The sequence below is a fragment of the Pelodiscus sinensis genome, chromosome 1, assembly GCF_052426305.1.
Source record: "Pelodiscus sinensis isolate ZL-2025 chromosome 1, ASM5242630v1, whole genome shotgun sequence".
Classification (NCBI taxonomy): Eukaryota; Metazoa; Chordata; order Testudines; family Trionychidae; genus Pelodiscus; species Pelodiscus sinensis.
The window spans coordinates 1,965,059-1,989,499 of NC_143052.1; the positions used below are offsets into that span (position 1 = coordinate 1,965,059).

Consider the following 24,441-nt stretch of genomic DNA (forward strand, 5'->3'; position numbering starts at 1 on the left):
GCTCTGCCGGGCGCTGGCTGGTCCCAGGACGTCCTGACCCCGCGCTGGCCCCACAGGCCATGGGGCAGCGCCGCGGGAAGGGCTTTCCTGGAGATCCCACCCGGCCCTGAGCCGCTCCCCGGCCCCGCCCGGACGAGTCCCCAGCCCCGGGCGCCCGAGTCGGCTGGACAGGGCAGCCCCGGGTCTGCTGCTGCGTAGCCGCCCCCAGGGCCAGTGGGAGGGAGGGCGAGGCTGGGCGGTGAATAGTGATGCAGGCGGCAGAGCTGGGCAGGGCTGATATGAGCCCTGCGTGACTGACACAGCCCAGTGCCAGGGCACCCGTCCAGGGCCCAGCGAGCCGGCCCCACCCACCCTGGGCACAGAGCCCGGGAGCCGGGCTGAGCAGCTCGGAGGGGGCAGGCACCAGCCAGTGTCTGGGAGCTCTCAGTGCCGTGATACACCAGGGCGAGTGTGAGCCTGGAGCGTGCAAGCACAGGACTGGGGGGCACGAGGGGTGTTACACGTGCACGGGGCTGGTGAGAGCAGCACAGAGACAATATGGATGGTGTAACAGGAAATCCTGCCTCACTAGAGTGCTCTGATATTCCCCCCGACCCTCCCCCGCCCAGCGCCCTTCCCCCGATACTCAACCCACCCCTCCCCCACCCAGTGCTCTGAGCCCCCCTGCCTCCAGCCTCTCACCTGGGCCTCCTGCCAGGTTCTCCGTTGGGGGAAGTATTTGTAGCAGTCGCCTTGGTGGGATTTCCAGCCCTCGGGACAGAACCCGGCCTGTGTCCCTGTGGAGAGGATGCCGGGGGCCAGTTAGAGGCTGTTTCACACCACACCTGTTCTTTCCCAAAGCTTGGGTAACCTGGGGAGGGCTGTGGCTTCAGGGGAGGTCTGGGGCTGCAGGGGAGGGCTGGGGCTGCAGGGGGGGGGTCTGGGTTGCTGGGGAGGTCTGGGGTTTCAAGGGAGGTCTGGGGCTGCAGGGGGGGTCTGGGTTGCTGGGGAGGTCTGGGGTTTCAAGGGAGGTCTGGGGCTGCAGGGGAGGTCTGGGGCTGCAGGGGAGGTCTGGGGTTTCAAGGGAGGTCTGGGGCTGCAGGGGGGGTCTGGGTTGCTGGGGAGGTCTGGGGCTGCAGGGGAGGTCTGGGGCTGCAGGGGAGGTCTGGGGTTTCAAGGGAGGTCTGGGTTGCTGGGGAGGTCTGGGGCTGCAGGGGGGGTCTGGGTTGCTGGGGAGGTCTGGGGCTGCAGGGGAGGTCTGGGGTTTCAAGGGAGGTCTGGGGCTGCAGGGCACGAGGCGGGGGAGGGGACGCTGTGCAGGGAGGGGTCAGGCAGCAACTGAAGCCGTGGCAGTGGCCGACGGGCCCGGTGCCCTGGGGTTTCGCAGCAGAGGGCGTCTGGCTCAGTGAGCACCGCTCAGAGTCGGGGGCTGACGCGCCAGCTGGCAAAGAACCGAGTGGCTCGGCGTGCGTCTGCGCTGCGGCGCCGTTAGGGGCACGGCTGGGCCGCTACCCTTGCACCGCTCTGCGACGTAGCGGGGGGGCTGCACGCCCTTGTGACCCTGGGCCCACGCTGGCGGGGCAGTCACTGGTCACTGTGTGGGGCTGGGGGTGACCCCTACTGGCCTGTACCTGTAGCACTGCCCAGTGGGGGGGCCCTGAGAGGAGACAGGTAGCTCATGGTTAGCAACGTCTCACCTGGCCAGGGGAAGGAGTTTGAACAGAGGAAGGGGGGGCTGCCTGGGGGGAGTGTGAGACCGGTGGCTGGGAGAGGGGGCAGTCTTGGCTGGGCAAACATGAAGAGAACAGACTAAGTCGAGCGCTAGTTCAGGGGCAAACCCTGTCAGAGCGCGTTGGTGGCTTCCGTTGGCAGGGTACGAAGCCCTGTGGCTGGGGGAAGCGGTAGATGCGGTAGAGCTGGACTCTAGACTTGTGTGAAGAAATACTCCCTTCTGTTTGTCTGAAACTCGCTACCTATTATTTTGGTGACCTTTGTTCTTGTGCTAGGAGGAGTAAATTAGGGTATATCTACACTGGCACCCTAGCTCTCATAGCCACGTCCCAGCTCCTACCACGGCAACCAGTCCCCGGGGGCTCCGGCTCGAGAGGCTGGGCCGGGACTCACCTGCTAGCGTGGGGCTGCAGACCAGGCAGCCGAGGAGACAGAGGGTGACGAAGGCGACTGGCCCCATCTTCTCGCTGCCCCTGGGGAGAAAACACACAAGGGAGATGGGCCAGGAGAGCCTGAGACACCCCCAGGGCCACCCTCCCCCCTCCCATGGGGCAGTTCATGGGGGAGCACTTCAGAGCTGGGGCTGTTTGCTGAGGGGCCTGGCTGAGGGGAAGGACCCTGGGGATCCATCTCCCACTCCGAGGGGCAGGCTCAGAGTCCCCCATGGGCAGGGGAGCTCTCTGGACTGGTCCCCAAGAGCCTGGCAGCACCGTCCCCTCCCCCACTCCCCCAGCACAGAGCAGGGCAGGGGCCTGGGAGCAGAGCAGGTGGGGGGTGCTCAGCAGGGTGCCGGGGCCGCGCTGTGGGGAGAGAGGGGCTGAGACAGCCCCAGTGACACACAGGGCAGCTCCGGCCCAGGGCTCAGGTATCTCCCACTGCCCAGCACCCAGCATGGAGGGGAGAAGGGCTGGGAGGGGCAGGGACTCACCCGTCCATCCGTCCGTCCGTCTGGGCAGCTGGCGTGGAGCGAGGAGGGTCGGATCCAGCCTGTGCAGGGCGCTGGCTCTCCAGGGTATTTATTGCCCTACATGGAGGGCGGGGGAGGAAGGGGAGGATGCTGAAGATGCAAATCAGCCCAGCTGGCAAACGTGGACCCGCACCCAGAGCAAACAGAGACTCGGGGCCTGGCCGGCAGCCAAGCTGGGACCATGGAGAAGCCTTTGTCAGGGTGAGCTCCAAGGCAGAGCCACCGGGTGAGGAGCCCGGGTCTCTGCCCGAAGCTGAGTCCTTCCCCCACCCCCGGCCACCATCACGGCCGCCTCCCCGGGCCGGAGGGCAGCTGCCTCCCCTCCAGCCTGGGGTTCAGTGGGGATCACCGGGGCGGTGCAGCCCGTCTCCAGTCCCCGGCAGGGCCTTGTGGGATGGGGCAAGAATCCCAGCACTGGCGGCGAGGCCACAACCAGCTTTGGGGAAGATGCTGCCTGACCCCCGTGGTCAGCACCAGCCCATGCCCTGAAGCAGGAGGGCTGACGGGGCGGGGCTCCGGGACAGGGTTATCCGCACGGTCGGATCCCGGCATGTTCGCGCTCTCCCTGGAAATGTCCACTCATCCTCTGAACCCCGCGAGGCAGCTGACCTCACGCTACCCTGTGGCAGTGAGTTCCGCCGTCTAACGGCATGTTAAGCAAGACTTGCCTTCTGGTGCCTTCAGGACGTGACAGTCCCTGTCCCAGGCGTGGCCGCCCCATCGAGCGCTACAGCAGCACTGACGGTTCCACGAGGAGTAACGGTAGAGAGCCTAATTCGAACTACCTACTCCATGCCCCGTGTAGCCGCGGGCACGGTGTCCGCACTAAGGGGGATTTAAAAATGGCGGCGCCCGGCAAGATGCAAATGAAGCCCGGGATATTTAAATCCCAGGCTTCATTTGCAACTTGGAATGCCTGCATTAGCCTCCCTAGTTCGAACTCGGGTGGCAGTGTAGACAGACCCTGACAAATTTTGCTCCAGATCCCTAACTGGCCTCCTCAAGGATTGAACTCACAACCCGGGTTTAGCAGGCCAATGCTCAAAACACCAAGCTAGCCCTCCCCTGAGGTTGTGCTCCAGACAAGGGGTGCAACTTCATTGGTAAAGCTAACAGGCAGCGAAGCCTTCCAGGAAATATTGTCTAATGATGAGAGACAGGGAGAAAGAGGAGCAGACAGAACTTAGGAGCAAGTCATTAGACATCAAATCATGCCTCATACTTACAGTCTAATCACCAACACTAACAAATACGTTTCTGCTACATTAGTCCCCCTTTTGACCCCGCAAGACCAATTCCTCAGTGGGTCACACCTCTTTGCAATTCTTTCAGTACTGACTCACAATTCGAGCCTGTGGTTCTCCCGTCCCAAGGGCCCAGCCGCAGGCCCGGGTCAATTCATACATCGGCTCTCACCCAAAAGAGCTCGCTGGGCGTCCTTTAGCAGCTCCCATCGAAAGGTTTCTGACTAAAAGAAAGAAAGGAAAAGCTGAGAGTAAAATTGTTAAAGGAAACCAAATCACATACACCAATCAGGAAACTCCTGGTGCAGGCGCTCAGCAGAGATGGAACAAACTGGCAGATCAAAAGACTCTGGAGCACGTCTGGGGTCAGGGTGGGTCCAGACATCCTGCCTGGCCTCTGTCCGTAGCCAAGGGGCTTCTGGAGCAGGACGCAGGACTGAAGACAGAGACGGAGGAGCCCTGAGGATCCTGCCACCTACGCCGCTGTGCTAGGACAGGGGAGGGCCTGGGAGTGGGGCAGTTGCTGGCTGGGAAACATGAAGGCTGTGTCTACACTGGGCCACTTATTCTGGAAAAGCAGCCGCTTTTCTGGAATAAGCTGCCAGCTGTCTACACTGGCCACTTGCTTTTCCAGAAAAGCAATGACGATCTATGTAAAATTGTCAGTGTTTTTCCGGAAAAACTATGCTGCTCCCGTTCGGGCAAAAGTCCTTTTCCGGAAAAACTGTTCCAGAAAAGGGCCAGTGTAGACAGCACAGTAGCCTTTTCCGCAAAAAAGCCCCGATCGCGAAAATGACGATCGGGGCTTTTTTCCAGAAAAGCGCGTCTACATTGGCCATGGACGCTTTTCTGGAAAAAGTGCTTGTCCGGAAAAGCATCCTGCCAATGTAGACGCGCTTTTTCCGGAAATACTTATAACAGAAAGCTGTTCCGTTTTAAGCATTTCCGGAAAAGGGTGCCAGTGTAGACGTAGCCGAAGGGAACAGACTAAGCTGGGTGCTGGGGGCTGAGGGGGCGATGGACCCCTACCCCAAAGGGTCTGAGGCATCCTGGCCCTGACTCCTGTAGCCACGTCCCGTCTGTGCTGGGCTGTACCCGGAGTGGCAATAACCCCCCTGTTCTACTGGCCGGCAGAATCTGTTCTGGCTGCTACTGGGGTGCAGGATCAGGGGGATCCCCGACGCGCCGTCACACCCCCAAACTTCCGTTCAGGGTTTCTCCGTCGCCGGGGCCCGTTTGGAGCGCGCCAGGGACAGTGTTCTGCCTCGGCGGGGTCCTGTCTCCGGCGGAGAGCTGTGGCTGAGGTTGGGGTTTCCCGATCCCGGGTCAGAAATCCCCTGCCACTGCAGACTACGGGGGAGGGGTGTGAAGGCCCCGCGGGAGCCGAAAGTGAAACCTCAGTCCCTCAGCAAATATTCCTGGGAAGCCTCATTTCAATGCACTTTCCTCTCCAAATATTGACCGTCATGCAAATGTCCCGGCCCCACGAGGAGCCTCCACGTTCCCACCTGTCGGGTCCCCGTTTGCAAACCTGTTCTAAGGCTTCTCCGGCGCCTCTTGGCTCCAGCGCCAGTGTGGTGAGCCAGGGCGGGCCGGGGAGCGCGCGGCTCTTCCTGGAGATTAAATGTCAGTTCCCGTGTCAATGCAGAGCCCTGCAGGGCAGGTGAGGCCCCACCCGGGCAGCCAGCAAACAGTGTCTGAAGTTGCTGTAAGAACACGCCGGCCTGTGTTTGCCGGGGCTTGTGACAGCTCCCTGCCCGTGCCGGGCGAGTGTAGACGAGGGAGATGTGTGTGACGCCGGGGTCTGTCCGGCGGTTCCGTTACAGGTTCCGTGACCAGCCGCCCCCAGCCGGGGGGTGTTTGCAGGGACAGTCGCGTAGGCCCGGGAGCTCAGCGGAGCTACTTGCGATGGGATCTGCAGGTTGCAGCTCCCTGCTCCCGCCCCCTGGGGACCGACTGGTCCGGAACGAGGGAATTTGCCGGGTCACTTCCGGCCCCTGCCCAGCTCCGCTCCTGGTCCCGGCTGCCCCCTCCCGCCGCTGCCCCCTGGACTAGCCGCTGCCACCTGCCCCGCTCTGGGGACAGGCCACGGGGCTAGATGCACCATGGCTCAGACCTAGCGGGGCCGGTCTCCTGACCCCATTGTCTGAAGCCCGCCAGCCCTGGCCCCACAGCTCCGCCCCCCGCCAGGGTCTCCTGCGGCTGCTGCCCGCTGCGGGGGCAGGACAGGGGCCAAGTGACCCCCAGGGGAGGCGCTGCCCAGGCGTTGCTCCTGCTCTGCCTGGGCCCGCGGGAGGGAGGCGGGTGGCCCTGCTGCTGCCCATGCCCGGCCTGCGCTGGGGAGAGGACGCCAGGGCTGCCCGTCGGGCACCAGCACTAACTTCCCTCGACCCGCGGGAAACCCGGGGCCAGGCCGGGACTCGCCTGCCCCCAGGGGCTGCATCAGGCAGCCAAGGAGGCAGAGGCCGGCACGGGACGGGCCCCTGTTTGCTTTGCCGCGCGGCTCCCCCTTCGCTTCGCTCGTGTTTCTGTTAAACAAACACGGATCCTTTGCCACAAGCCGCCGCGGGTGTGTGCCAAGGGCGAGTGGGAATTAGCGGAAGTGCCCCTCCCTCAGAGGAAAACACACACACACACAGCACCTCATGTACTCACACGCCGCCTCCCATGTACACACACGCACAGTCCCTCCTTTACGCACACACTACAGCCCCTCGTATACACACACGCACAGCACCTCATGTACTCACACACAGCCTCCCATGTACACACACGCACAGTCCCTCCTTTACGCACACATCACAGATCCTCATACACACACACACACGCACAGCACCTCATGTACACTCACACACCGCCTCCCATGTACACACACGCACAGCACCTCATGTATACTCACACACCACCTCCCATGTACACACACGCACAGTCCCTCCTTTACGCACACACCACAGACCCTCGTATACACACACACACGCACAGCACCTCATGTACACTCACATGCCGCCTCCCTTGTACACACACGCACAGCCCCTCCTTTCCACAGACCCTCGTATACACAGACACACAGCACCTCATGTACACTCACACACCACCTCCCATGTACACACGCACAGCGAGGGTCCCAGAGGCTCTGGTGCTCAGCAACAGGAATCCCATTCCCTGGGGGGGGCAGGCTCGGGGGTCGACATTCCAGCAGGACCCTGACCTGGCGTCTGTCGATGTCAGTGCTCGGGGGCCCAGCGGGTCCCTCACCTCTGGCACAGCAGCAATGGGCAGAGGGGTCGGGCCACTCCCCGGCCGGCCGGTGTCCTCGGCTGGGCCCCTGAGGGACAGTCCCAGCTGGGCCCCGAGCTCCCTAGTGGGGGCTGTGCTGAGCTGGGATGGGAGGGAGGAGATGGGCCACATCAGTGTCCTGCAGCCAGCTCCCAACCCCCCTGGGCCAGGCACCTCCCTCTCCACCTCCCTCTGCTGGAGCCAGGGAGAGGAGCTAAGGAGACCGCCAGCTCCTGGGGCACAGGGTGGTGGGCAGGCCCTCCATGGGGACTTGCACCCCCAGCTGCCCCAGGGGGACAAGGAGGGACCCAGGGCGGGGCGGGAGCCTGGCTGCAGCATGGGCCTGAACGTCCCAGGGTCTCCCCGAGCCAGGGGACGAGCTGGCCCCCGTCTGGCTCAGACCTGGGGTTGCCAGACGCTTTCAACAATACGGGACACACGGCTGTGATGTAGTGGGGCATAACTTGCTGGGGCTGTGAGCGACCTCCACTGGCTGCTGGCTGTAGCGCAGCCCACCAGGGCAGGGGGTGAGTCATTATGCAAAGGGGGCTCCAAACCTGTCTGACCAGCTACCCCCCAGGGAGAGAAACAAAGGAAGGTGGATGCTGCCCTGGCTGGGGGGCAGGGCGGGAGGAGAGTTAGTTAGGGTATGTCTACACTACAAAGTTAATTCGAACTAACGGATGTTAGTTCGAACTAACTTTCCTAGGTGCTACACTAGCGCTCCGTTAGTTCGAACTTAATTCGAACTAACGGAGCGCTTAGTTCGAACTAGGTAAACCTCATTTTACAAGGACTAACGCCTAGTTCGAACTAGCTAGTTCGAACTAAGGGCTGTGTAGCCCTTTAGTTCGAACTAGTGGGAGGCTAAGGCTTCCCAGGTTTCCCTGGTGGCCACTCTGGCCAACACCAGGGAAACTCTATTGCCCCCCTCCCGGCCCCGGAGCCCTTAAAGGGCCACTGGCTGGCTACTCACTTTGTGCCAGTTGCAAGGCTGCAAGCACCCGTGCCTGCACAGCCTGCACCTGCCACAGGATGAGCCAGCCATCCGAGGGCTCCCAGCCCTCCACTGCTCCCCAGGACCAGCCTGGCGGCTCCTAGGAGCCTGCCCGGGGGCGCAAAAGGCGGGCGCCCGCCTGGTCAAGTGCGGAGATCGTGGACCTCATCGAGGTTTGGGGGGAAGCCTCCAATGTCCACGATCTCCGCACTAGCCACCGGAACGCGGCCGTCTACGGACGCATGGCTGACAGCCTGGCCGCCAGGGGCCACCAGCGCAGCCGGGAGCAGGTGCGCTGCAAAATAAAGGACTTGCGGCAGTCCTACTCCCGGGCTTGCCTGCCAGGGGCCGACCCGGAGGCCTGCCCCCACTTCCATGCCCTGGACCGCATCCTGGGGCCTCATGCCGTCCCTGCCCCCCGGGACGTGATTGACCCTGGGGCAGAGGGACCGCTCCTGGAGACGGAGGAGGAGGAAGAGGGCTCTGAGAGCCAGGAGCCTGCCGCCAGCCTGCCCAGGACCCGGGACCCCCGAGGCACCCCACAGAGCCGCTCGCCTGCATCGTCAGAGGCCGGGGAGGCGTCCACCTGTGAGTACCCTCGTGTTCCCCTTATGTGTACGGGGGGCTGGGGCGAGAGGGAGCCCCGGGACCGTGCGCCTGGGCCTTGCCCACCACGGCGCAGCAGCTGGGGATCCTGCAGGGGCCCTGGCCTTGCACAGGGGAGCTGGGTTTCACACACCTGGGCCCCTGGGGAAATTGACCGCTGGTCTTCTTGCACCACAGCTGCAGCACCTGGGCCTGCAGGGCACACCACCCCGCCTGCAGCAGCCGCCCGCGCCCGGGCAAGCAGGACAGCCAGGAACCAGGAGGACTACCAGAGGTGGCACCTCCGGTTCCTGGACCGACAGCTCCGTCTCTAGGACCACTGGGTCCAGGAGGACCTCAGGCTGCACCAGAGGAGTCTGGAGGCCCTGGAGGAGCAGGGCCGTGCCCTGCGAGGCCACCTCCAGAGCCTGCTGGACCGCTTTCCATTTCCTTCTCCCCCTGCTCCCCCTCTTGCTCCCCCTGCTCCCCCTCTTGCTCCCCCTGCTCCTCCTGCTTCCGCTCCTGCTTCCGCTCCTGCTTCCTCCACACCCCCTGTCCCCTCTGCCCCCCCCTCCACAACCATTCCCCACCAACGCCCCCGGACCCGCAGTGTGGCGAGACGGGAGAGGCAGCCGGACTCCCACCCCTGAGCTTTCCTTTCCCTTCCTCCCTTCCCTCCCCTCCCCTTCCAGCTCCCTCGTCCCAGGTTTCCCCCTCCCTTCTCCCACCTTCATTCCTCCCTCCCCCCACCCCAGTTCTGTGAAATAAACAGATGTTTTTGTTTGAAAAACAGGTGTCTTTATTTGACAGTAGGTAGGGAGGGGAAAGGGGGGGGGTAGGGTGGACGAAGGCCCCAGTGGGGCATGCAGGGAGAGGTCAGTCCTCCTCCTCCTCCACCTGGAAGCTCTCCCGCAGGGCTTCCCGGATCCGGATGGCCCCCCGCTGGGCTTCCCGGACGGCGGCGGTGCGGGGCTGACCGTAGTGTCCAGCCATGCGGTCAGCCTCAGCCATCCAGGCTGGCAGGAAAGCCTCCCCCTTCTGCTCACACAAATTGTGGAGCACACAACATGCCGCCACCACGGGAGGGATGTTGTGCTCGGCCAGGTCCAGACGGGTGAGGAGGCATCGAAAGCGGGCTTTCAGTCGCCCGAAGGCCCCCTCCACCACGATGCGGGCCCTGGTCAGCCTGGCATTGAAGGCCTGGCGAGAGGGATTGAGGTGCCCCGTGTAGGGCTTCATGAGCCACGGCTGCAGTCAGTAGGCGGCATCCCCCACCAGGCAGACGGGCATGTCCACGTCCCCGACCCTGATGTGGCGGTCGGGGAAGAAGGTCCCGTCCTGCAGCCGCCGGCACACGGAGGAGTTGCGGTACACCCGGGCGTCGTGTGCTTTGCCGGACCAGCCCACATTTATGTCCGTGAACTGTCCCCGGTGGTCACACACGGCCTGCAGGATGACGGAGAAGTACCCCTTGTGGTTGACGTACCGGGACGCCTGGTGTTCCGGGGCACGGATGGGGATGTGCGTCCCGTCGATGGCTCCCCCGCAGTTGGGGAAGCCGAGGGCGCCGAATCCCCGGATGACGGCGTCCGGGTTGGCGAGGCGGACCACCCTGCGGAGCAGCACCCGGTTGATGGCCTTGACCACCTGCGGAGAGAGACACAGCAAAGCGCCAATCAGTGGGGCGCCCGGGTGGCTGGGAGCGTGCGTGTCATGGCAGTGCCCCGCGCCCCACTCCCGGAAGCAACCCCCCTGGCGGCGTGTAGTACGGCCGGGACAGCCCGACCCCTCCGGTGAGGGGCGCTTTCGCCTCCTCCCGCCCCCCCCTTTGTCCCTGGGGCGGCCCATCCCCTCCTCGCAGCCCCCCTCCCCCCCATCTCGGTGGCCGACGAGCGCCGTACCTGCATGAGCACCGCTCCGACAGTGGATCTCCCCACGCCGAACTGGTTCCCGACGGATCGGTAGCTGTCCGGCGTGGAGAGCTTCCAGAGGGCGATGGCCACCCGCTTCTGGAGGGGGATGGCGGGTCTCATGCGAGTGTCCCTTCTTTGCAGGGCAGGGGCGAGCCACTCGCAGAGCTCCAGGAAGGTGTCCCTCCTCATCCTGAAGTTCTGGGTCCACTGTCGGTCGTCCCAGCGCTCCAGGATGATGCGGTCCCACCAGTCGCTGCTGGTGTCCAGACGCCAGATGCGGCGGGGCACGCCGGCGTCCGGGCGCCGCCGCGGCTCCTCCATGGCTCCCAGGGCGGCCAGGCGGAGAGGCAGAGGGCTGACGTTCCCCAGGTGGTGCCAGGCAGCCTCGAGCCATTGCTGGCAGGCTTGCAGCAGCAAGTCCAGAACGTGCACCACAAGGTGCAGGACGAGCTGTGGCTCCATGTTGCCACCTGCGGCGACCCCCCCGAAGGGAAGCACCGACACAGACGGGCACAGAGACCAACGCTTTGCTGTCCCTCGGCGAGGTTGGCAAGCAAGCAGGAAAAGCTGAGAACCGGCTGTCCAGGGGGGTCCCTTTAAGCACGAGCCTCAGATAGCCTCAGACAGCAGCCACACAAAGCAACTGCTGACCTGATGCCCTGCCAGAACCGGTTTCAGCTGCCCTTAAATGCCCCCCTGCGTCCAATCAGTGTGGACGCGCTAGTTCGAATTAGCAAAACGCTAATTAGAAACTAGTTTTTAGTTCTAGATGCGTTAGTTCGAACTAGCTGTAGTGTAGACGTACCCTTAGTCTCTGTCTGGTATCATGGAGGAAGCAGCCTAGGAAAGGGGCTGGGGTTTAGGAGCCGAGACCCCCCCATATCAAGGGGGGCTGAGGCACCTTAGGCCTCCCTGTAACCAGATTCCATCTGTGCTGTGCTGTACCCTGGAGAGGCAATAAACTCCCTCTGTTCTACTGGCTGGTGAACTCTGTTTGTGCCATTTCGGGGTGCAGGAGATGGGGGACCCCAACGCGCCGTCACACTGGTGTCAGGAGCGGAATGCACTGCACCCTGTGGATGGAGCTTCCAGCAGCGAGCCACAAGGCGCAGTAGAAGAAAGAGCCCTGGAGCCAGGCGTGCTGGAGACAGAGCGAAGCGGTTCCGGGGAATCGTGGGGCGCTGCAGCACTAGACTGGTGAGTCTGCACCGAGGGGCCCAGCGGGCAGATGGCCTACGCCCGACTCTTGAAGGCAGAGCTGGTGGGGCTGTGCAGAGAGAGGGGCTTGCCTGTTGTGACGGCGCGTTGGGGGTCCCCCGTCTCCTCCACCCCGAAATGGCACAAACAGACTCCACCAGCCAGTGGAATTGAGGGTGGTTTATTGCTTCTCCACGATACAGCACAGCACAGATGGAATCTGGTTACAGGGAGGCCTAAGGTGCCTCAGCCCCCCTTGATATGGGGGACTGGGGCTAAGAGGCCTCAGTGCCCCCTTGAGATGGGGGGATCCCAGCCCCTTCCTCAGTTCCTTCTTCCCTGCTTTCCAGACAGGAACTCACTCTCCTCTTCCAGCCCTGCCCCCAGCCAGGGTCGCATTCCACCTTCCTTTGTTCCTCTCCATGGGGGGTGACTGGTCAGACAGATTGAGACCTTCTTTGCATAATGACTCATGGCCTGTCCTTCTGGGCCGCGGTACCAACTGCAGCCAGTGGGGGTTACCCCAGAGCCTGCAGCGTAGAAACCAGCCAGGTACCCCCACTACATCACAGTTCTCCCCCCTCCGAGAGCGAACTGAGCAGGGTCACTCCGCTCGTGACCTAGGGAAGTTCGGGTCCTCTGCGTGGGAACCCGCCCTGGGGACATGGGTGCTCCCCTTGACTCGGGCCAGCCGTGGCGAGGCCCCACATGAGCTGGCTTCCCTCTGTCCACTCACCGCCCCGCTCCAGAGCGACTGGCACAGGCCTGTCCTCGGGGGTCACACCCACCCTTCCGCTGGCCTTGATCTCTGGCCAGGGTCTCTCGGGCCGGAGCCATGAGCCCAGCGAGCCTTCTCTGGACAGCCAGGGTGGCTTCCACACCCCACGCTCCATCCAGGGGGGGCTTCCCCTCCCATAACTCTCTCAGCAAGCCCAGAGGGTCTATCTGGAGTGGAGACCACCAAGCCGCTTTCCTCCTGTCTTGGGCCTTCCCGTCCCTCTGGCAGGAGTCACAGGACCGGCAGTACCGCTGCACGGCTGTAAAGATTCCCGGCCAATAGAAGTGCTGGAGCAGCTTCAGCCGGGTGCTCTGGATCCCCCGGTGGCCCCCAACGGGGACATCGTGGGCCAAATACAGCAGCTTGAGGCGATACCTTCGGGGGACGACCAGCTGCCACTGGACCCTCCATGCCCTCACCTTCCTGCGGGGAAGCCATTCACGGAACAGGAGTCCACGCTCCCACAGGAATCTCTCCTGGCCACCTCTCCCCCGGGGCTGAGCTGCACGGAGGCCAGCCTGGTCCCTCAGCCTCTGCAAGGAGGGGTCTGCCTGCACCTCAGCCTGGAATTCAGCTGCTGAGGCAGGGATCGGGACCTGTCCCCCACCTCTGCCTAGGTCCGGAGTCCCAGCCTGGCTGGACCCCGTGTCCACTGGGATGGGACCCTGAGGACGATGCCAGGAGTCCTTCCCTGGACCCACGTTGTCAGCCCCCCGCTGGCTCTGGCTCCGGGTAGTGACTAGAGCCCGCTGGGATTCATGGGGCCACTTCTCTAGGTCATTCCCCATCAGCACCTCGGTGGGCAAGTGCGGGTGCACCCCCACTTCCTTGAGGCCCTCCTTGGCCCCCCATTTCAGATGCATCCGGGCTACAGGCACCTTAAACGGGGACCCATCTATGCCCTTCAGGGTCAGCTGCGTGTGGGGTAGTATCCGCTCTGGGGCCACTATATCGGATCGGGCCAGAGTCACCTCCGCCCCCATGTCCCAGAAGCCCGTCACCTTCCTACCATCCACCTCCAGGGGTATGAGGCACTCGCTCCGCAGGGGCCGTCCTGCCCCCACCCGGTACATGGAGAAATCCGCCTCCCGAGGGTCAGACCTCCCAGGGGAGGAGCACTGAGCATCCTTCCCCTCTCTCTGAGCTGAGGTTTGCCTGCCAGCCCCTGCCTCTGGGGCAGCCTGCCCTTCCTCCCGCCCCAGCCAGTTAACCCTGGAAAGTCCCCGGTCCTGGGACCTGGTGCACTGAGCCCTCTTGTGGCCTTTTTGCCCACAGCGATGGCAAGTTAGGCTTTGGGCTGTCTCTGTCCAGGCCCTGGCTGGTTCTCTGGGGCGCAGACGACCTGTTCCTTGGGCTCGCCTCGTAGTTGACTCCCTCCGTCGCTCAGCCGAGAACCGGTCTCTGCGCGGTTCCCTTTCTCTCTGGGACTCCCGTTCACACCCGGACCGGCTCTCTGTGAGCTCATCTGCCAGCCTCCCGGCCTCCTGGGGGTTCTCTGGTCTCCGGTCCTTGAGCCACAGCCTCAGTTTGGGTGGGCACACTTCACAGAACTGCTCCATCAAGACCAGCTTGAGCAGCACCTCTGCGGCCTGGGCTCCGACTCCAGACACCCACTTGCGGCCGTATTGCGCCAGGCGGGAGGCCAGGTCCACATAGGTCTCCCGTGGCCCTTTCTGTACCCCCCGGAACTTCTTCCTGTACATCTCGGGGGTCAGCCCGAACTTGTGCAGCAGGGCCTCCTTGACTCGGTTGTAATCCCCTGGCTGTAGGTCCTCCAGCTGACTGAGCACTCCGGCCGCCTCCTGGCTCAGTGCGGGGATGAGCTCCTGCAGCCAGTCAGCTGGGGGGACCCATTGCAGTCCACAGGCCCTCTCAAAGGAGCTGAGGAACCTGTCTATGTCACCCATGTCCTTCAATTGGGCCACCACGAGCCTCTCCAAGCATCTGGCAGTCCCGGGATCCTGGGGCCCATCCGCACTTGGCGCAGCCGGTGCCCCGCCGGTTCTCCGCTCTGCCATGGCCAGCTCATGCTGCCGCTGCCTCTCTCGATCTTGGCGCTCCCTCTCTCGGTCCTGGCGGTCCTTCTCTCGGTCCTCTACTTCCAATTCCTTTATCCGCAGCTGGATCTCCAGCTGCTGCAGCTCCGCTGGGCTGGCCCCTGCCCTAGATGGGCTACGGCTTGCAGGCCTCCCGGGAGACGCTGTCTCATCTCTCCGGTGGGTTCCAGCGCTCCTCCCCCTCTCTGAGCCTAACACACTCTCGGGGGGAGGGGGGGTCTGGCTGCTTCCCCTGGGGACAAGATCCCGGCCCTGTGGCTGGTCATTCTCTTCCAGCTGGGCAATCAGCTGGGCCTTGGTTGCTTTCTGCACAGGCAAGCCCCTCTCTCTGCACAGCCCCACCAGCTCTGCCTTCAAGAGTCGGGTGTAGGCCATCTGCCCGCTGGGCCCCTCGGTGCAGACTCACCAGTCTAGTGCTGCAGCGCCCCACGGTTCCCAGGAACCGCTTCGCTCTGTCTCCAGCATGCCTGTCTCCAGAGCTCTTGCTTCTACCACACCTTGTCGCTCGCTGCTGGAAGCTCCATCCACGGGGTGCAGTGCATCCCACTTCTGACGCCAGTGTGACGGCGCATTGGGGGGTCCCCCGTCTCCTGCACCCCGAGATGGCACAAACAGACTCCACCAGCCAGTGGAATAGAGGTGGTTTATTGCTTCTCCACGATACAGCACAGCACAGATGTAATCTGGTTACAGGAACTGGGGGCTATGAGGCCTCAGTGCCCCCTTGAGATGGGGGGATCCCAGCCCCTTCCCCAGTTCCTTCTTCCCTGCTTTCCAGACAGGAACTCACTCTCCTCTTCCAGCCCTGCCCCCAGCCAGGGCCGCATTCCACCTTCCTTTGTTCCTCTCCATGGGGGGTGACTGGTCAGACAGGTTGAGACCTTCTTTGCATAATGACTCATGGCCTGTCCTTCTGGGCCGCGGTACCAACTGCAGCCAGTGGGGGTTACCCCAGAGCCTGCAGCGTAGAAACCAGCCAGGTACCCCACTACGTCACACCTGTGCGGAAAGCAACCAAGGCCCAGCTGATTGCCCAGCTGGAAGAGAATGAGCAGCTATGGGGCCAGAATCTTGTCCCCAGGGGAAAAAGCCAGACCCCACCCTGAGAGAGTGTTAGGCTCTGAGAGGAGGCAGAGCACTGGGGCCTGCCGGAGAGATGAGACAGCTTTCCCCGGGAGGCCTGCAAGCCGTAGCCCATCTAGGGCAGGGGCCAGCCGAGCAGAGCTGTGGTGGCTGCAGATCCAGCTGCGGATAAAGGAATTGGAAGTAGAGGACCGAGAGAGGGACCGCCAGGACCGAGAAAAGGAGCGCCAACATCGAGAGAGGCAGCAACAGCATGAGCTGGCCATGGCAGAGCGGAGAACCGGCGGGGCACCGGCTGCGCCAAGTGCGGATCGGCCCCAGGGTCCCGGGACTGCCGGACGCTTGGAGAGGCTCGTGGTGGCCCAATTGAAGGACATGGGCGACATAGACGGGTTCCTCAGCTCCTTTGAGAGGGCCTGTGGACTGCAACGGGTCCCCCCAGCTGACTGGCTGCAGGAGCTCTTCCCCGCACTGAACCAGGAGGCGGCCGGAGTGCTCAGTCAGCTGGAGGACCTACAGCCAGGGGATTACAACCGAGTCAAGGAGGCCCTGCTGCACAAGTTCGGGCTGACCCCCGAGATGTACAGGAAGAAGTTCCGGGGGGCGCAGAAGGGCCACGGGAGACCTATGTGGACTCGGCCGCCCACCTGGCGCAATACTGCCGCAAGTGGGTGTCTGGAGTCGGAGCCCAGACCGCAGAGGAGCTGCTCAGGCTGGTCCTGATGGAGCAGTTCTATGAAGTGTGCCCACCCAAACTGAGGCTGTGGCTCAAGGACCGCAGACCAGAGAACCCCCAGGAAGCCGGGAGGCTGGCGGACGAGTTCACGGAGAGCCGGTCCGGGTGTGAACGGGAGTCCCGGAGAGAAAGGGAACTGCGCAGAGACCGGATCTCGGCTGAGCGATGGAGGGAGTCAACTACGAGATGAGCCCAAGGAACAGGTCGTCTGTGCCCCAGAGAACCAGCCAGGGCCTGGACAGAGACAGCCCAAAGCCTAACTTGCCATTGCTGTGGGCAAAAAGGCCACAAGAGGGCTCAGTGCACCAGGTCCCAGGACCGGGGACTTTCCAGGGTTAACTGGCTGGGGCGGGAGGAAGGGCAGGCTGCCCCAGAGGCAGGGGCTGGCCAGCAAACCCCAGCTCAGAGAGAGGGGAAGGATGCTCAGTGCACCTCCCCTGGGAGGTCTGATTCTCAGGAGGCGGATTTCTCCGTGTACCGGGTGGGGGCAGGGCGGCCCCTGCGGAGCGAGTGCCTCATACCCCTGGAGGTGGATGGTAGGAAGGTGACGGGCTTCTGGGACACGGGGGCGGAGGTGACTCTGGCCCGATCCGACATAGTGGCCCCGGAGCGGATACTACCCCACACGCAGCTGACCCTGAAGGGCATAGACGGGTCCCCGTTTAAGGTGCCTGTAGCCAGGGTGCATCTGAAATGGGGAGCCAAGGAAGGTCTCAAGGAAGTGGGGGTGCACCCGCACTTGCCCACCGAGGTGCTGATGGGGAATGACCTAGAGGAGTGGCCCCATGAATCCCAGCGGGGTCTAGTCACTACCCGGAGCCAGAGCCAGCGGGGGGCTGGCCACCTGGCTCCAGGGAAGGACTCCTGGCAGCATCCTCAGGGTCCCATCCCAGTGGACACGGGGTCCAGCCAGGCTGGGACTCCGGACCTAGGCACAGGTGTGGGACAGGTCCAGATCCCTGCCCCAGCAGCTGAATTCCAGGCGGAGGTGCAGGCAGACCCCTCCTTGCAGAGGCTGAGGGACCAGGCTGGCCTCCGTGCAGCTCAGCCCCTGGGAGGAGGTGGCCAAGACAAAACAAAACCGGTCCTAGAACCGAACCTTGGGGCACTCCGCTAGAAACCGACCGCCAGCCTGACATCGAGCCGTTGATCACTACCCGCTGGGCCCAGCCTTCTAGCCAGCTTCCTATCTACCTTACCGTCCATTTAGCCATCCTGGCGCCTGTGTGGGGCTGTGCCCGCAGGTCCCCCTGCCGGGCCAGCTGGAGGCCCCCCCCCGCCCGTGCAGGGCCTGCAAAGGAAGGGCGGGAGGGGGGGAGTCACACCCAGGAACCTGGGAAACCTCCTCCCTGTCCGTGGCCCCCTGCTCGGCCAATCAGCAGCGAGATGGGGGGGCGAGAGATCTCGGGGACGTCCCAAGGGCTGGCCCAGGTCACCCCAGAGGGGTCGGTCTCAGAGCGATTCCAGCCCCGCCTCTTTGGGGGGCTCCCCACACAGCCTGGGGGGTGACTCTGAGGCTGCCCTGCCTTGCAGCTGATGTCAGGGGATCTCCATGAGCTCGGCCCTTCCCCCCCCGCCTCCTCCAGGCCCTTCTGGTGTCATTGCCTCACCCCCCCAGTCAGGCTGATGTCCTACCCCCAACCACTCCCTGACAGTCAGAGCCCAACCCCCTCCACCCAGCCACCGCCCAACCCCCACAGGAACGGGCACCAGTCGTCAGAGATTGTCGGGTCCAGGCCCCCGCCCGTCCGGCTGGACCCAGCCCCGTTAGCCCATCCCTGCCCGGTGTCTGCTCGGAAATATCCCCCGTGTGTAACCCCCGCACAGGACGTGTCCCCGAATGTCCAGCCTGAACCTCCCTCGCTGCAGTTAAGCCCATTGCTGCTTGTCCGATCCTCGGAGGCCAAGGGGAACAATTCGCCTCCTCCCTGAACCCAACGTTAGGTACCTGAAAACGGCTCTCCTGGCCCGTCTCAGGCCCAGTGCTCTCCCAGAACCCCCCCTGCATCAGGGAATGCGTCTGCTCGTCTGCTTTTCTTGTGGACGTGCAAACCCAGTCTGCCTCCGCCCATCGGGAAGAAGGGAGCTTCGGAAAGAGGGTTTGGACTGACATGTGGCTCCAGAAATGCCTCTTCCAAAAACAAAAAAACAAAAAAAGGACTCAAATTGCAGTTCACTGTTTCCATAACTTTTCCTGGCACTAGACCACACTCCTGAAATGTGGGGCCCAGGACTGGAGCCAATAATCCAAGAGGCCTGACCAGCAGCGAGACTCAGCGCAGAGCAGAGCGGAAGAAGCGCTTCCCGAGTCTGGCTCACAACCCTCCTGTTCGTGCCGTTTGCTTGGTTTTGCGCCAGTGTCACCCTGCTGATTCCTATTTGGCTTGTGGACTCTGCCCCCTAGACCCCTTCCTGCCGGATCCTCCCTAGCCAGTCGCTTCCCACGCGCCACGTGCCAAATGGCGGGTCCGTCCTAAGCGGCGCACTTGGCATTTCTCCTCATTCAGCTGCATCCCGTGTGCCGCAGCCCATTCCTCACTTTGTGCGGATCCGTTTGCAGTACGAGCCTGTCCCCCGAGCACCGGCCACTCCTCCCAGCTTGGGACCATCTGCCAACGTACTAAGCGCCCTCTGGATGCCGATAGCTACATGGTCCCAAGCCAGACCCCCGCAGAGCCCCAGGCGTTAGCCCCCCCCCCCCCGCAGGGCTGGGAGCCGTTCAGAACGACTCCCCAAGAACCCCCCCTTGTTTGGAAGGGAACAAAAGGCCGCCAGCCTCCCCCGTCAGTAACCACCCACTCGGCCAGTCGGCAGCGAGACCCTGGGAGCTGGGGGGTGGGGGGTGGGTCTCAGTCACCTCCTGCTCCCAGCGCTCTGCCAGCCCCAGCTCTGTGTGAGGCCTCCCACCGCCCCGACCCCCCAACACCCTCCCCACTTGGCGGGGCAGGGAAAGGGGGAAGACGCAGGAGAAGGCGAGACGGGGGGGGGGGGCAGGGGGCAAAGGGGAAGCAGACCGAGCAGGCTCCAAACCTTTCCGATGCTCCGACCGTCTCACCGGGGCCGATCGACCGGGCGCAGGGAAGGGGAAACGCAGCCGAGGCTCCTCCTGCCCCCGCCCCTCGGTCCCGATTCGCCATCCGGCCCCCGCAGAGACCCTGGGAAGGGGCCGCGCTGCTGCCAAGCCACGGGAAACTCGGCGCTTGCCCCGCCCTTGCGCCTCTGTCCTGATTGGCTGTTGCCAGGGTCTCTTTGTGAGGTCATCGCTGTCCCCCAATAGGCCGTAGTCGTGCAATGGGCCCTTTGTGATGTCACTGCCACCTTTGTGATGTCACTGCCACTCTGCTAGGCTGGTGTCCTGGCCCTGGCCGGCCCCTCTGGCTGTCTGAGGGGTTCCCCTGGAGCCCCACTGAATGGCAGTTGGGTCTGGGGTCCAGCGGGCTGGGCAGTGACGCCCCAGGGGCTGCTCCCTCCGCCCCCCACAGCTCCTCAGTCGTTAGCAGAGTGTGAGGCCCGAGGGCCCATTAGAGCATCAGATCTGCCCCCCGCACGTCCCAGCCCCCGTACCCACGTTCTGACCCCGCACACACCGGACTGGCCGCTCGTCTGCACTGGAGGCACCAAACAAGGGGGAATCCCTCCCTGGATTTGGCTGTTTGTGCCAACGGTGCATCAGCCTCCCCGGGAAACATTTGTGCCTCATTTCCCCCCTGGGCTCGTCTGTTTGCCCCTTGCAGCCACCAGCCTCGTTCTGCCGTTTCTGCACCGTGAACCAGGAACCGCGGGAGCAGTGAGACTGGCCTGGCCTGGGCTGTGATCCAGGCGAGCCCCAGCGCCCCACCCCCCAGACAGCAAACTCCGGCCGCGCGCACGGGAGGCCTGGGGCTGCGGGACGCGTCCCTGTTTGCTTTGCCGCGCGGCTCCCCCTTCGCTTCGCTCGTGTTTCTGTTAAACAAACACGGATCCTTTGCCACAAGCCGCCGCGGGTGTGTGCCAAGGGCGAGTGGGAATTAGCGGAAGTGCCCCTCCCTCAGAGGAAAACACACACACACACGCACTGCACCTCATGTACTCACACGCCGCCTCCCATGTACACACACGCACAGTCCCTCCTTTCCACACCCCCTCGTATACACACACGCACAGCACCTCATGTACACTCACACACCGCCTCCCACGTACACACACGCACAGCCCCTCCTTTAGGCACACACCACAGCCCCTCGTATACACAGACACACAGCACCTCATGTACACTCACACCCCACCTCCCATGTACACATGCACAGCAAGGGTCCCAGAGGCTCTGGTGTGCAGCAACAGGAATCCCATTCCCTGGGGGGGGCAGGCTCGGGGCTCGACATTCCAGCAGGACCCTGACCTGGCGTCTGTCGATGTCAGTGCTCAGGGGCCCAGCGGGTCCCTCACCTCTGGCACAGCAGCAATGGGCAGAGGGGTCGGGCCACTCCCCGGCCGGCCGGTGTCCTCGGCTGGGCCCCTGAGGGACAGTCCCAGCTGGGCCCCGAGCTCCCTAGTGGGGGCTGTGCTGAGCTGGGATGGGAGGGAGGAGATGGGCCCCATCAGTGTCCTGCAGCCAGCTCCCAACCCCCCTGGCCCAGGCGCCTCCCTCTCCACCTCCCTCTGCTGGAGCCAGGGAGAGGAGCTAAGGAGACCGCCAGCTCCTGGGGCACAGGGCGGTGGGCAGGCCCTCCATGGGGACTTGCACCCCCAGCTGCCCCAGGGGGACAAGGAGGGACCCAGGGCGGGCCGAGAGCCTGGCTGCAGCATGGGCTGAACGTCCCAGGGTCTCCCCAAGCCAGGAGATGAGCTGGCCCCCGTCTGGCTCAGACCTGGGGTTGCCAGACGCTTTCAACAATACGGGACACACGGCTGTGACGTAGTGGGGCATAACTTGCTGGGGCTGTGAGCGACCTCCACTGGCTGCTGGCTGTAGCGCAGCCCACCAGGGCAGGGGGTGAGTCATTATGCAAAGGGGGCTCCAAACCTGTCTGACCAGCTACCCCCCAGGGAGAGAAACAAAGGAAGGTGGATGCTGCCCTGGCTGGGGGGCAGGGCGGGAGGAGAGTTAGTTAGTCTCTGTCTGGTATCATGGAGGAAGCAGCCTAGGAAAGGGGCTCGGGTTTAGGAGCCGAGACCCCCCATATCAAGGGGGGCTGAGGCACCCTAGGCCTCCCTGGATCCAGATTCCATCTGTGCTGTGCTGTATCCTGGAGAGGTAATAAACTCCCTCTGTTCTACCGGCTGGTGCACTCTGTTCGTGCCACTACGGGGGTGCAGGAGATGGGGGACCCCAACGCGCCGTCACGCTGGTGTCAGGAGCGGGATGCACTGCACCCCGTGGATGGAGCTTCCAGCGGCGAGCGACAAGGCGCAGTAGAAGCAACAGCCCTGGAGCCAAGTGTGCTGGAGACAGAGCGAAGCGGTTCCGGGGAATCGTGGGGCGCTGCAGCACTAGACTGGTGAGTCTGCACCGAGGGGACCAGCGGGCAGATGGCCTACGCCCGACTCTTGAAGGCAGAGCTGGTGAAGCTGTGTAGAGAGAGGGGCTTGCCTGTTGTGACGGCGCGTTGGGGGTCCCCCGTCTCCTCCACCCCGAAATGGCACAAACAGACTCCACCAGCCAGTGGAATTGAGGGTGGTTTATTGCTTCTCCACGATACAGCCCAGCACAGATGTCATCAGGTTACAGGAACTGGGGGCTAAGAGGCCTCAGTGCCCCCTTGAGAAGGGGGGATCCCAGCCCCTTCCCCAGTTCCTTCTTCCCTGCTTTCCAAACAGGAACTCACTCTCCTCTTCCAGCCCTGCCCCCAGCCAGGGTCGCATTCCACCTTCCTTTGTTCCTCTCCATGGGGGGTGACTGGTCAGACAGATTGAGACCTTCTTTGCATAATGACTCATGGCCTGTCCTTCTGGGCCGCGGTACCAACTGCAGCCAGTGGGGGTTACCCCAGAGCCAGCAGCGTAGAAACCAGCCAGGTACCCCCACTACATCACAGTTCTCCCCCCTCCGAGAGCGAACTGAGCAGGGTCACTCCGCTCGTGACCTAGGGTAGTTCGGGTCCTCTGCGTGGGAACCCGCCCTGGGGACATGGGTGCTCCCCTTGACTCAGGCCGGCCGCGGCGAGGCCCCACATGAGCTGGCTTCCCTCTGTCCACTCGCTGCACCGCTCCAGGGCGACTGGCACAGGCCTGTCCTCGGGGGTCACACCCACCCTTCCGCTGGCCTTGACCTCTGGCCAGGGTCTCTCGGGCCGGGGCCATGAGCCCAGCGAGCCTTCTCTGGACAGCCAGGGCGGCTTCCCGCCCCTCTGGCAGGAGTCACCAGACTGGCAGTACCGTTGCACAGCTGGAAACATCCCCGGCCAGTAGAAGTGTTGGAGCAGCCTCAGCCGGGTGCTCCAGATCCCCCGGTGGCCCGCAATGGGGATGTCGTTAGCCAAATACAGCAGCTTGAGGTGATGCTTTTGGGGGACGACCAGCTGCCGCTGGACCCCCCATGCCCTCACCTTCCTGGGGGGGAAGCCATTCCCCGAACAGGAGTCCATGCTCCCACCGGAATCTCTCCTGGCCACCTCTAGCCCGGGGCTGAGCTGCACGGAGGCCAGCCTGGTCCCTCAGCCGCTGCAAGGAGGGGTCTGCCTGCACCTCAGCCTGGAATTCAGCTGCTGAGGCAGGGATCGGGACCTGTTCCCCACCTTTGCCTAGGTCCGGAGTCCCAGCCTGGCTGGACCCCGTGTCCACTGGGATGGGACCCTGAGGACTCTGCCAGGAGTCCTTCCCTGGACCCACGTTGCCAGCCCCCCGCTGGCTCTGGCTCCGGGTAGTGACTAGAGCCCGCTGGGATTCATGGGGCCACTCCTCTAGGTCATTCCCCATCGACACCTCGGTGGGCAAGTGCGGGTGCACCCCCACTTCCTTGAGGTCTTCCTTGGCCCCCCATTTCAGATGCACCCTGGCTACAGGCACCTTAAACGGGGACCCGTCTATGCCCTTCAGGGTCAGCTGCGCATGGGGTAGTATCCGCTCTGGGGCCACTATGTCGGATCGGGCCAGAGTCACCTCCGCCCCCGTGTCCCAGAAGCCCGTCACCTTCCTACCATCCACCTCCAGGGGTATGAGGCACTCGCTCCGCAGGGGCCGTCCTGCCCCCACCCGGTACACGGAGAAATCCGCCTCCCGAGGGTCAGACCTCCCAGGGGAGGTGCACTGAGCATCCTTCCCCTCTCTCTGAGCTGAGGTTTGCCGGCCAGCCCCTGCCTCTGGGGCGACCTGCCCTTCCTCCCGCCCCAGCCAGTTAACCCTGGAAAGTCCCCGGTCCTGGGACCTGGTGCACTGAGCCCTCTTGTGGCCTTTTTGCCCACAGCGATGGCAAGTTAGGCTTTGGGCTGTCTCTGTCCAGGCCCTGGCTGGTTCTCTGGGGCACAGACGACCTGTTCCTTGGGCTCGCCTCGTAGTTGACTCCCTCCATCGCTCAGCTGAGAACCGGTCTCTGCGCGGTTCCCTTTCTCTCGGGGACTCCCGTTCACGCCCGGACCCACTCTCCGTGAGCTCATCTGCAAGCCTCCCGGCCTCCTGGAGGTTCTCTGGTCTGCGGTCCTTGAGCCACAGCCTCAGTTTGGGTGGGCACGCTTCACAGAACTGCTCCATCAAGACCAGCTTGAGCAGCACCTCTGTGGCCTGGGCTCCGACTCCAGACACCCACTTGCGGCCGTATTGTGCCAGGCGGGAGGCCAGGTCCACATAGGTCTCCCGTGGCCCTTTCTGTACCCCCCGGAACTTCTTCCTGTACATCTCGGGGGTCAGCCCGAACTTGTGCAGCAGGGCCTCCTTGACGCGGTTGTAATCCCCTGGCTGTAGGTCCTCCAGCTGACTGAGCACTC

General features: G+C 63.6%; 1 protein-coding gene and 1 pseudogene across 15 annotated transcripts in view; one reads left to right on the forward strand and one right to left on the reverse strand.

Moving 5' to 3' along the window:
- Positions 1-24,441, forward strand: part of LOC142825021 (adenylate kinase 8 pseudogene) — a 378,854-nt pseudogene that overhangs the window by 175,070 nt on the left and 179,343 nt on the right. The window lies entirely within an intron of this gene.
- LOC106731447 (C-type lectin-like) overlaps positions 1-24,441 on the reverse strand; it is a 37,165-nt gene that overhangs the window by 6,299 nt on the left and 6,425 nt on the right. For 2 of the 14 annotated variants that reach the window (XM_075916746.2, XM_089777701.1), the window contains exons 2-5: positions 4,094-4,145; positions 2,639-2,734; positions 2,104-2,183; positions 682-776 (exon numbers count right to left, since the gene is read on the reverse strand). In XM_075916746.2, coding sequence (XP_075772861.2) covers positions 682-776; positions 2,104-2,183; positions 2,639-2,734; positions 4,094-4,145 — 323 coding nt within the window. Of the gene's footprint in view, positions 1-681; positions 777-2,103; positions 2,184-2,638; positions 2,735-3,903; positions 4,146-5,429; positions 6,937-18,491; positions 18,675-19,573; positions 20,701-24,441 lie in introns of those variants that run through there. The other 12 variants (XM_075916741.2, XM_089777718.1, XM_075916747.2 and 9 more) reach the window with 11 other exon arrangements.